This window comes from Erinaceus europaeus, chromosome 23, assembly GCF_950295315.1.
Source record: "Erinaceus europaeus chromosome 23, mEriEur2.1, whole genome shotgun sequence".
Lineage (NCBI taxonomy): Eukaryota > Metazoa > Chordata > Mammalia > Eulipotyphla > Erinaceidae > Erinaceus > Erinaceus europaeus.
The window spans coordinates 14,023,735-14,035,937 of NC_080184.1; the positions used below are offsets into that span (position 1 = coordinate 14,023,735).

General features: G+C 67.2%; 1 protein-coding gene across 6 annotated transcripts in view; it reads left to right on the forward strand.

Moving 5' to 3' along the window:
- The window catches only part of WIZ (WIZ zinc finger), a 29,409-nt gene that overhangs the window by 14,359 nt on the left and 2,847 nt on the right, over positions 1-12,203 (forward strand). For 2 of the 6 annotated variants that reach the window (XM_060182266.1, XM_060182263.1), the window contains exons 3-7: positions 5,129-5,590; positions 5,774-6,172; positions 6,928-7,476; positions 11,117-11,635; positions 11,731-12,192. In XM_060182266.1, the coding sequence (XP_060038249.1) occupies positions 5,129-5,590; positions 5,774-6,172; positions 6,928-7,476; positions 11,117-11,635; positions 11,731-12,192 (2,391 nt within the window). Of the gene's footprint in view, positions 1-1,990; positions 2,267-3,498; positions 3,652-5,128; positions 5,591-5,773; positions 6,173-6,927; positions 7,477-11,116; positions 11,636-11,730; positions 12,193-12,203 lie in introns of those variants that run through there. The other 4 variants (XM_060182267.1, XM_060182265.1, XM_060182268.1 and 1 more) reach the window with 4 other exon arrangements.

Sequence of the window (12,203 nt, forward strand, 5' to 3'; positions counted from 1 at the left end):
TCCCACTCGGGGCGCAGGGTGCAGGAGCGGGTGATGTGGGGGATCAGGGAGCCCGGCTGCAGGTGGAGCACTGGGGGTGTCTCTGGGAGCGGGTGTCCCACTCGGGGTGCAGGGTGCAGGGGCGGGTGATGTGGGGATCAGGGAGCCCGGCTGCAGGTGGAGCACTGGGGGTCTCTCTGGGAGCGGGTGTCCCACTCGGGGTGCAGGGTGCAGGAGCGGGTGATGTGGGGGATCAGGGAGCCCGGCTGCAGGTGGAGCACTGGGGGTGTCTCTGGGGAGCGGGTGTCCCACTCGGGGTGCAGGGGCAGGTGATGTGGGGGATCAGGGAGCCCGGCTGCAGGTGGAGCACTGGGGGTCTCTCTGGGGAGCGGGTGTCCCACTCGGGGCGCAGGGTGCAGGAGCGGGTGATGTGGGGGATCAGGGAGCCCGGCTGCAGGTGGAGCACTGGGGGTGTCTCTGGGGAGCGGGTGTCCCACTCGGGGTGCAGGGGCGGGTGATGTGGGGGATCAGGGAGCCTGGCTGCAGGTGGAGCACTGGGGGTGTCTCTGGGAGCGGGTGTCCCACTCGGGGTGCAGGGTGCAGGGGCGGGTGATGTGGGGGATCAGGGAGCCTGGCTGCAGGTGGAGCACTGGGGGTGTCTCTGGGAGCGGGTGTCCCACTCGGGGTGCAGGGTGCAGGGGCGGGTGATGTGGGGGATCAGGGAGCCTGGCTGCAGGTGGAGCACTGGGGGTCTCTCTGGGGAGCAGTGTCCCACTCGGGGCGCTGGGTTCAGGAGCGGGTGATGTGGGGGATCAGGGAGCCCGGCTGCAGGTGGAGCACTGGGGGTGTCTCTGGGAGCGGGTGTCCCACTCGGGGTGCAGGGTGCAGGGGCGGGTGATGTGGGGGATCAGGGAGCCCGGCTGCAGGTGGAGCACTGGGGGTGTCTCTGGGGAGCGGGTGTCCCACTCGGGGTGCAGGGTGCAGGGGCGGGTGATGTGGGGGATCAGGGAGCCTGGCTGCAGGTGGAGCACTGGGGGTGTCTCTGGGAGCGGGTGTCCCACTCGGGGTGCAGGGGCGGGTGATGTGGGGGATCAGGGAGCCCGGCTGCAGGTGGAGCACTGGGGGTCTCTCTGGGGAGCGGGTGTCCCACTCGGGGCGCAGGGTGCAGGAGCGGGTGATATGGGGGATCAGGGAGCCCGGCTGCAGGTGGAGCACTGGGGGTGTCTCTGGGAGCGGGTGTCCCACTCGGGGTGCAGGGTGCAGGGGCGGGTGATGTGGGGATCAGGGAGCCCGGCTGCAGGTGGAGCACTGGGGGTCTCTCTGGGGAGCGGGTGTCCCACTCGGGGCGCAGGGTGCAGGAGCGGGTGATGTGGGGGATCAGGGAGCCCGGCTGCAGGTGGAGCACTGGGGGTGTCTCTGGGGAGCGGGTGTCCCACTCGGGGTGCAGGGGCGGGTGATGTGGGGGATCAGGGAGCCTGGCTGCAGGTGGAGCACTGGGGGTGTCTCTGGGAGCGGGTGTCCCACTCGGGGTGCAGGGTGCAGGGGCGGGTGATGTGGGGGATCAGGGAGCCCGGCTGCAGGTGGAGCACTGGGGGTCTCTCTGGGGAGCAGTGTCCCACTCGGTGCGCTGGGTTCAGGAGCGGGTGATGTGGGGGATCAGGGAGCCCGGCTGCAGGTGGAGCACTGGGGGTGTCTCTGGGAGCGGGTGTCCCACTCGGGGTGCAGGGGCGGGTGATGTGGGGATCAGGGAGCCCGGCTGCAGGTGGAGCACTGGGGGTCTCTCTGGTGCGTCCCGACTTGGGGACCCGGGATGCCGGGGCCCGCGGCCTGAGTGCACGGCGGCTGCAGGCGGAGAGCCGGGGCGCCGTGGGCTGCTCGGGGGACCCGCCGCCCCGACCCGCGCGATCCCGGGACCCGCCCAGCGCGTGGCGCTCGCTGCGCTCGGCGCTCGACCCGCCGCCCTGGACGCGGCCTGGGAGGCGGCGCTCGGTGCTGTCGGCGCTCGGCTGCTCCCGCCTGTGCGGCCGCCCCGCGTGCGCCGGAGCCAAGATGGCCGCCTCCACCGCCCAGTGCCGACTGACAAAAGCCGAGAGCAAGGCGGCGGCGGGGCCGCGCGCGGGGGGCGCCCGGGAGCGCGCAGCTGCGGGGGCGCCCCCGCCCGGCCCCCCGAGCCCGGGCCCCGCCGCCCCGCCCGCGCCGCCCCCGCCCCCGCCGCCGCCGCCGCCCCCGCCGCCGCCGCCGCCGCCGCCGCAGCCGCGGGACGGGCCCAGGGCCGAGCCCGAGCCGGGTAAGCCCGCGCCCCCTGACCTCTGAACCCTCACCCTGCGCCCGCGCCCCGCGCTCCAGGACACCCCCTCGGAGACAGTCCTCAGAGTCCTGTCAGAGAAGCCCCTCAGAGATTCCTGTCAGAGATTCCTGTCAGAGACAGTCCTTAGAGATTCCTGTCAGAGACGCGCCTCAGAGACAGTCAGACACAGTCCTCAGAGATTCCTGTCAGAGATTCCTGTCAGAGACAGTCCTCAGAGACGCCCCTCAGAGACAGTCCTCAGAGACAGCCCTCAGAGATTCCTGTCAGAGACGCCCCTCAGAGACACCCCTCAGACACAGTCCTCAGAGATTCCTGTCAGAGACAGTCCTCAGAGATTCCTGTCAGAGACGCCCCTCAGAGACACCCCTCAGACACAGTCCTCAGAGATTCCTGTCAGAGACGCCCCTCAGAGACACCCCTCAGACACAGTCCTCAGAGATTCCTGTCAGAGACGCCCCTTAGAGACACCCCTCAGACACAGTCCTCAGAGATTCCTGTCAGAGACAGTCCTCAGAGACACCTCTCAGAGATTCCTGTCAGAGACACCCCTCAGAGATTCCTGTCAGAGACACCCCTCAGAGACAACCCCTCAGAGACACCTGTCAGAGATTCCTGTCAGACACCCCTCAGAGACAACCCCCTCAGAGACAGCCGTCAGAGACCACCCTCAGAGACGATCCCTCAGAGACAGCCCTTCAGAGACACCCCCTCAGAGACAGCGCCTCAGACAGCCCCTCAGAGACACCCCTCAGAGACAACCCCTCAGACACCCCCTCAGAGACAACCCCCTCAGAGACAGCCGTCAGAGACGACCCCTGAGACACCCCCTCAGAGACAGCGCCTCAGACAGCCCCTCAGGGAACCCCACTTTCGAGACAGCTCACCTCAGAAATGCCGCCCTCACAGACGCCCTGCCGGTCAGGGACACCCCACTTCACAGTGCTTCACCCTGCTGCTGCAGGACCCCCCTCAGAGTCACCCCCACGTCCCAGACGGCCTGCCTCACAGACACTCCCTCAGGACACCCCACTTTCCGGACACCCCCTCGGGCCCCCACTTGGCCGACGCGGCCGCCTGGCTCCTGCCCCAGAGACACCCCTGAGAGACCCCTCCCCACCCAGCGGCCCGTCCGGCCCAGAGGACCCCCGGTGCCCCTTCAGAGACCCCCGTCCCCACGCCCCACCCCGCTGAGCGCGTGTCCCGCCCCTTAGGCCTGGGCTCGCCGGAGGGCGCCCTGGTGGCAGCGGCAGTGGGCTCGCCCGCGCTGCCCAAGAAGAGCCTGCCGGTCCCGGGGGTGCCCCTGGAGCAGGGCCCCTGCCGGCTGGGCCTGGGCGGCGGCAAGCCGGAGCTGCCCGACCTCAAGGGTGAGTGGGGGGACGGGGACGGAGGGGGGTCTCCCCGCCATGCTGCGCTGCGCCCGTGCCCGCACCGCACCCACATCCGCACTCGCACCGGTGCCGCACCCGGGCCGCGGGGACCTGGGGACGCGGAGACGCCGAGGGCAGGGCCACCGCGCTGTGTCTTGGTGCGGCCCGGCCCCTCTCTGAACGTGCTGTCTTTGCCTGTCTGTCTGTCTGTCTGTCTCTGCCTGTCTGTCTCTGCCTGCCTGTCTGTCTGTCTCTGCGTGTCTGTCTGTCTCTGCGTGTCTGTCTGTCTCTGTGTGTCTGTCTCTGCCTGTCTGTCTCTGCGTGTCTGTCTGTCTCTGCGTGTCTGTCTCTGCGTGTCTGTCTGTGTCTCTGCGTGTCTGTCTCTGCCTGCCTGTCTGTCTCTGCCTGTCTGTCTCTGTGTGTCTGTCTCTGCCTGTCTGTCTCTGCGTGTCTGTCTGTCTCCGTGTCTGTGTGCCTGTCTGTGTCTCTGCGTGTGTCTGTCTCTCTGTGTGTCTGGCTTTCTCTGTGTCTGTTTCTGTCTCTGTGTCTCTCCGTGTCTGTCTCTGCGTGTCTGTGTGTCTCTCCATGTATCTGTGTCTGTGTGTTTCTCCATGTATCTGTCTCTGCGTGTCTGTGTCCGTGTATCTGTCTCTGCGTGTCTGTGTGTCTCTCTGTGTCTGTCTCTGCATGTCTGTGTGTCTCTCCGTGTATCTGTCTCTGCGTGTCTGTGTGTCTCTCTGTGTCTGTCTCTGCGTGTCTGTGTGTCTCTGTGTCTGTCTCTGCGTGTCTGTGTCTCTCCGTGTCTGTCTCTGCATGTCTGTGTGTCTCTCCATGTCTGTCTCTGTGTGTCTGTGTCTCTCCGTGTATCTGTCTCTCCGTGTCTGCGTGTCTGTGTGTCTCTCTGTGTGTCTCTGTGTCTGTCTCTGCGTGTCTGTGTCTCTCCGTGTCTGTCTCTGCGTGTCTGTGTCTCTCCGTGTCTGTCTCTGCGTGTCTGTGTCTCTCCGTGTCTGTCTCTGCATGTCTGTGTGTCTCTGTGTCTGTCTCTGCGTGTCTGTGTCTCTCCGTGTCTGTCTCTGCGTGTCTGTGTGTCTCCGTGTCTGTCTCTGCATGTCTGTGTGTCTCTGTGTCTGTCTCTGCGTGTCTGTGTCTCTCCGTGTCTGTCTCTGCGTGTCTGTGTGTCTCCGTGTCTGTCTCTGCATGTCTGTGTGTCTCTGTGTCTGTCTCTGCGTGTCTGTGTCTCTCCGTGTCTGTCTCTGCATGTCTGTGTGTCTCTCCGTGTCTGTCTCTGCGTGTCTGTGTCTCTCCATGTATCTGTGTGTGTCTGTGTGTCTCTCCGTGTCTGTCTCTGCGTGTCTCCCGGTGTCCATCTGTGTCTCCGTGTCCGCCTCTGTCTCCGTCGGCGCGTCTCTCCGTGAGTCTCTGTTGTGGAGAGCGAGGCTCTCAGCGCGGTGTCTCCCTCCCCGCCCACCCGCAGCCCAGAGCCTGACCACCTGCGAGGTGTGCGGCGCCTGCTTCGAGACCCGCAAGGGGCTGTCGAGCCACGCACGCTCGCACCTGAGGCAGCTGGGGGTGGCCGAGTCGGAGAGCAGCGGGGCGCCCATCGACCTGCTCTACGAGCTGGTGAAGCACAAGGGGCCGCCCGCCCCCGCCGCCGCCAAGAAGCCCGCGCCCCCCAAGGACGCGCCCGCCGCCCCCCCGGGCCGCGCTGGGCCCCCAGAGCCCGCGCCAGCGCCGCCCGTGCCCGCCGTCAACAAGGCCGTCAAGTCTCCGCCCGGCTTCGCGGCCGCCTCCCCGCTGCTCCGCAAGCCGCCGCCCGCCCTGGGGGGCTCGCCACCCCGCAAGAATCCCGACGAGCAGAGCCCGCAGCTGCCGCTCAGCCCCCGGCCGGCCTCCCCCAAGGCGCAGTGGCCCGACGCCGAGGGCCCGCTGAACCTCAGTGAGTGCGGGCGGCGGGCTGGCGGACGGCGGGCGGGGGCTCCCGCACCAGCCACCTGGTCTTTCCCGCGCCCTGGGGCGTCCGGCCCGCGGCAGGGGCCGGGCCGGGCGGAGAGCATCCGCCTGCGGGGTGTCCCGCGGCCGGGCCGGGCGGCCTGGAACCCAGTGTGTTTTGTCTCCACAGCTGTAGATAGTGCCGGGGCCCGAGAGCTGCACTGCCAGCTGTGCGGGGCCTGGTTCGAGACCCGCAGGGGCCTGTCGAGCCACGCCCGCGCCCACCTGCGCCACCTGGGCCTCAGCGACCCGGATGCCAAGGGATCCCCCATAGACGCGCTGCGCGGGCTGCTGCGCAGGGCCGGCCTCCCCCAGCCCGCGCCCCCGCCGCCCCCGGCCCCCGCTCCCGCGCCCCCTCCGCCTCCGGGCCCCTCAGCGGCCGGCCCCCTGCCGCCCCCCGCCCCTCCGGCCAAGAAGGCCAAGCTGAAGGCGGCGGGGGCGCCGGGCCCCTGGGGGAAGCAGGACCTCGCGGCCGCCGCCGGCATTTTCTGGGCCCCCGCTGCGGAGGAGCCGGCTGCGCCCCACTTCTGTAGGTCCCCGCGGGCCCCGGCGCCCCTCCCGGGGAGGAGACAGCGGGGACCACCACACTCCGGCTCTGGCCTCCCCTCGGGCCCCCTGAGAATGAGAGTGAACGGAGGAGGCGGAGGAGGGAGAGGGCCCGGCTGCTGTGCGGGGGGGGGGGGGGGGGGGGGGGGGGCAGGGGCCGGGGCTGTGTGTGAGGGGCGCGGAGAGAGGCGGGCGGGGGCCGGGCCGTCTTCCTTCCGCCACCCGGCCGGGGGACCTGACCTCCCGTGTGTGCTTCTCGGGTTCTCATCTTTGGACAGACAGACAGACATCGCGGAGGGAGAGACCGAGAGAGAGAGAGAGAGACCCCGCAGCCCTGCCTCCGCTTATAAAGCGTCCCCACCTGCAGTGGGGACGGGGGCCTCGAACCCGGGTCCTCGCGTCCTGTGCCGTGTGCGCTTGGCCCGGCGTGCCCCTAACTTTGTGTTTCGCCAGTCTCTGTCTCCTTTTGCTTCTTTGTGTGTGTATTTCGGACAGACCCAGGAAGAACTCGGGAGGGGGAGGGGAGGGAGAGAGGCAGAGAGACCCCCGCAGGTAGGGACGGGGCTCGAACCCGGTGCACACTGTCACGTGGGCGTGCCCGACACCCCCCAGAACAGCGCTGCCCTCCGCCTCCGCCTCCGCCTCCCAGATGGCCGCAGGTGCCAGCCCCCTCCTCCCTCCCCCCGGGGGTGCCTGCCCGCCTAACCGAGCGCCCCCCAACTCTGTCCCCCACCACAGCCGCCGGCCCGGAGCCCGCCCGCGACATCCGCTGCGAGTTCTGCGGCGAGTTCTTCGAGAACCGCAAGGGGCTGTCGAGCCACGCGCGCTCGCACCTGCGGCAGATGGGGGTGACCGAGTGGTACGTCAACGGCTCCCCCATCGACACGCTGCGCGAGATCCTCAAGAGACGGACCCAGGCCCGGCCCGGCGGACCCCCCAACCCGCCCGGGCCCGGCCCCAAAGCCCTGGCCAAGATGGCGGGGCCCGGCGGCCCGCTGGATGCCCGCAGCCCCGCCGACCTGCACCTCTCGCCCCTGGCCAAGAAGCTGCCGCCACCGCCGCCGCCTCCACCGGGCAGCCCCCTGGGCCACTCCCCGACCGCCTCGCCGCCTCCCACGGCCCGGAAGATGTTCACGGGCCTGGCGGCGCACCCGCTGCCCAAGAAGCTGAAGCCCGAGCAGATGCGGGTGGAGATCAAGAGGGAGCTGCTGCCGGGGGCCCTGCACGGGGACCCCATCGATGACCCCTGGGTGGCCGCCCGGGAAGAGCTGACGCCCCTGAACCTGTGTAAGTGTGACCCGGGCCGGGTGGGCCGGCGGGCGGGGGCTGCCCCAGGGTCAGAACCAGGAAGGGCCCGCCCCGCCTGGAAATGGGGTGACGGAGGGGGGGGACCCAGGCGTCAGTCACCCCAGGGTGGCTGGCCTATAGGGTGACGCTGCCTGCCTGCCATAGGTGGGGTTCCGGGCCCCTGGCTGCCTCCCGGCGGCGGGGGTCTAGGTGCTTGACCTCAGCTGCCCCAGGCTGTCTGCCTGCTCGGAACTCCCCCCTTTCCCTCTGCTAGCCTCGTCCCCCTGAGGTGGACTGGTTTATTTATTGAGGAGCCAGGGAGCTGGAGGGGCAGGAGAGGGACACACACACACAGAGAGAGAGAGAGGGCAGAGCCCCCCCTAGCGATGTCAGGGATGGAACTCGAGACCTCACACTGGGGTCCTGAGGTCCCAGGTTCAATCCCCAGCACCACCCTCAGCAGCAGCTGACAGGGCTCTGATGTCTGTCTGTCTGTCTCTCTCTCTCTGTATGTTTGTCTATCTTTCTATCTCATTAAAATAAAAATATATTTTGTTTTTTAAAAAACTCAGTTCTTCATGCCTGGGAGTCCAGCTCCCTATCTACTGAGCCACCTCCGGAGCCAGGGGGCGTCCTGACTTTTTGTCTTTTTAAACCAGGGCGCTGCTCAGCTCTGGCGGACGGTGGTGCTGGGGATTGAACCTGGGGCCTCAGAGCCTCAGGCAGGAGCGTCTCTTTGCAGAACCCCTGTGCTGCCTCCTTACTTTCTTTTCAGTTTCTATTTTTCTTTTTAATTTTTTATTAGTGCTTGAATATTGATTCACAAACAGATGAGATCACAGGGGTCTAACTCCACCCCGTCCCCACCCCAGACTCCGGTGCCCCCATTCCCTCCACTGGAAACTGCAGGGCTTCTCCCAAGCTCCCAGACACGGGCTGATTATTCTTTCTACAACTATCTACATTGATATTTATTCGCCCATTTCCCCCTGTGCTCCTGCCTTCTCTCCCCTTCTCAGTCACACTCCACCTGTGACTCCGTCCGAGTGTCCCTTTTTCCTCTTCTCTCTCCGGGTCCTGATGGAGTTGGGGTTCTGAGCCCTCTGGGCATCTTCCCCTGACATGTCTCCCCCTCTGGGAGCCTGGACCCAAATCCTCTATGGGGAGCAGAAGGTGGGAGTTGTGGCTTCTGTCATGGCTTCTCCGCTGGACATGGGTGTTGGCAGGTGGACCCACACCCCCAGCCTGTGTCTGTCTGTCCCTGGTGGGGCAGGGCTCCGGGGAGGTGAGGCTCCAGGACACACGGGTGAGGGCGTCTGCCCAGGGAGGTCAGGGCGGGATCACGGTAGCATCTGCAACTTGGTGGCTGATAAGCAGTAAGATCTAAGGCAGAACACGTTGTCTAATAACCAGGAACCCAGAGGTATGACTAGAGCAGGTGAAATTAGGGGTCTCCGTGTGTGAAGAAAGCAGGAAGTCTATTTTAGGTCTGTTCCAAGGGGCCCGTGACTTTAGTCACTGTTGCCTGAGCCCCACAGCTAACATGCAGGTGGCCTAAAGGTGTTGTCTGCGGAGATGGTGTCAGAGTTGGAAAAAGGACCAGAAAGCTGGAGCAGGGCGGAGAGCAGCTCCCAGACATGAAGCAAATTCATAAATACAAGTAACGATTTGCCATGTCCATCCGCCCCAGGGCCCGTGTGGCCTCTGAGTCCCTGTCTGTCAGTCTGAGCTCACAGTCCATGGTCCCAGCTGGAACCTTCCAGGCTGCTCTCACGTCAGGACCCGTCTTCCCCGAGGGGCAGAGCAGGCCGACCAGCCTCCCTGCAGAGAGTGGGGAGTCCCCGCCATTCTGCTCTCCAGTGGGGGCAGGGCCTGGAGAGGCCCCCAAGGCGGCTCGTGCTGACGGTCCTGATGGAGGCGCCCTGTGGGGGTGGACTTTTGCCCATGGGGAAGGCTTCACACTGGCGCGGTCGGTGTGGTGTGCCCGTGCCCGTGCCGTGCTGGGAGCTCGAACCTGGGTCCGCACGCAGGGCAAAATGCACACTCCCCCGTGAGCCCCGTGAGCTCGTCCCTGGCCCCTGCCCCTGCTCGCTAGTGTGTCTGCCTTGGCCAGAGCCCTGCTCAGCTCGGGCTGAATGGTACCGCCGGGGAGGGTTGAACCAGGGGCCTTGGCGTGTGCACCCTGGGCCGGGTGACTCAGGCCTGCCTTTCCCAGAGCACAGAGCAGCCCTGGCTTGTGGTTCCTGGGCTTGAACCTGGGGCCCCTGGAGCCTCAGGCGTACAAGTCTTTTTGCATTAGCCACTGTGCTGTCTCCCCAGCCACCATTTCTTCCCCCCTTTCTTCCTTTCCTTCTGTCTGTCTGTCTGTCTGTCTGTCTTGTGTGTATTTTATTTGTCTGTTTTAATGAGAGAGACCCCGGAGCCCTGCTGAGCTCTGGCTGATGGTGGTGCTGGGGCTTGAACCCCAGGACCTCAGAGCCTCAGGCAGGAGAGTCTCTTGGCAGAACCCTTATACTGTCTGCCGTCCCTGAACTCCATTTAGTGGGGTTTTATTTTCACGAGAGAGACGTACAGGGACAGCCCAGAGCCCTGACTGACGGCGCTGCTGGCGGTTGAACCCTGGGCCTCAGAGCCTCGGGCGCTGGGTTCCCTGGGCCGTCGCGCCAGCCTGCCGCCTACCCCGAGCCTCCGCCGTGCCAGCCTGCGCTCCCTGGGCCCGGGGCCACCTGCTTCCCTTGCGCGGCGCTAGAGAAGTTAGGGGAGCAGAGGTGGGGCTCAGGACCCCGCAGGCTTGGGCGCAGGGTCCGAGGCTGGCGCCCGTCCCTCTGCTCCCCGGTGTCCCCCGACATCCCAGGACACCTCGGGGGCGTGGGCCACCATTGGCGACAGCTCGGGCAGCAGGGGTGTACCCTTGGGGTGGGCGCAGGAGTGCGTGCTGGGGCGGGGGGCGGTTGGATTTTGGCCTCCAGGGTCAGCACTGTGAAACCACCGTCCCAGGGGCCATTTCCTCTTTCTGCTTTTTCTTAGCTGGGACAGAGAGAAATTGACAGGACGAGGAGAAAAGAGAGGGGGGGAAGAGAGAAAGATAGACACCTGCAGACCCTTGCTCGTGAAGCGCCCCCCCCACACACACAGGTGGGGAGCCGGGGGCTCGAACCCGGGTCCACGCGCGTGCCGATGTGTGCCACAGCCCAGCCCCCCGTTAGTTATCCTTACATAGTTGCTTTATTTTACTTTAATGAGAGAAATGGATACAGAGAGAGTCCAGAGCCCTGCTGAGCTCTGGCTGCTGGTGGTGCTGGGGATGGAACCCGGGGCCTCAGAGCCTCAGGCGGGAGGGTCTGTTCGCAGACCCCCTGTGCCGTCTCCGCCGCCCCTTGCTTGCCTGTATAAATATATTCTGGTGAGAGGACACAGATATCGAGAGGGAAAGGGGAGCTAGAGAGGGAGAGAGACAGACAGATACCCGCAGCCCTGCTCCACCGCTCAGGAAGCTTCCCCCCTGCAGGTGGGGCTCGAACCCGGGTCCTCGCTCACCGTGCGGGCGGGCGGGCGGCGTGCCACCCGAAACACCCTGGGGCTGGAACCCGGGGCCTTCCTGCCCCGCCATGCCCGCCACAGCCACCGCCCCTTCCCGCAGCCTCCCGGGCCGAGCCAGTGCGCGACATCCGCTGCGAGTTCTGCGGCGAGTTCTTCGAGAACCGCAAGGGGCTGTCGAGCCACGCGCGCTCGCACCTGCGCCAGATGGGGGTGACCGAGTGGTCGGTCAACGGCTCCCCCATCGACACGCTGCGCGAGATCCTCAAGAAGAAGACCAAGTGCGTCGTCAAGAAGGAGCCGCCCGCCGGGGACCCGGCCCCGGCCCCGGACGCCGACGGGCCCCCCGCCCTGGGACCCCTGCAGGCACCGCTGCCCCTGGTGCCCGCGGCCGGGCGGCCCGGCAGACCGGGAGGGGGCCCGGCGCAGGGGCCCCGCGAGCTGCTGCTGGCGCCGCTGTCCGGGGCCAAGCCGGCGACCGCCGCCGGCTACCTGGGCGCCGCCGTGGCCCCCAAGCGGCCCCTGGGGGACGAGCGGCTGCTGCCCGCGGAGGTGAAGGCCAAGGCCTACGTCCAGAGCGAGCTGCCCTTCAAGGCCCTGCACGACAAGGCCGCCCACGCCTGTAAGCCGGACGGCGGGGCCGGGCTGGGGGGCGGGGGCCGGGCTGGGGGGCGGCCTGGGCGGGCAGGGCTCAGCCGCACCCCGTGCCCGTCACAGCCGCCACCGGCACCGAGGCCTGCTGCGAGCTGTGCGGCCTGTACTTCGAGAACCGCAAGGCGCTGGCCAGCCACGCCCGGGCGCACCTGCGGCAGTTTGGGGTGACCGAGTGGTGCGTGAATGGCTCCCCCATCGAGACGCTGAGCGAGTGGATCCGCCACCGGCCCCAGAAGGCGGGCGCCTACCGCAGCTACATCCAGGGCGGCCGGCCCTTCGCCAAGAAGTTCCGGAGCGCCGGCCACGGCCGTGACACCGCCGACAAGCGGCCGCCCCTGGGGCTGGCTCCCGGGGGCCTGGCCATGACAGGCCGTGGCGCGGGAGGCGGCGGGGGAGGCGGCGGTGCAGACCTGGGGCTGGAGATTGGCCGCGCCCTGGACGGCGGCGGCGGGGAACGGTCGCTGCCCACCGGTCCGCCGGGCACCACCGTGAAGGCCGAGGAGCACCAGAGGCACAACATCAACAGTGAGCGTCTC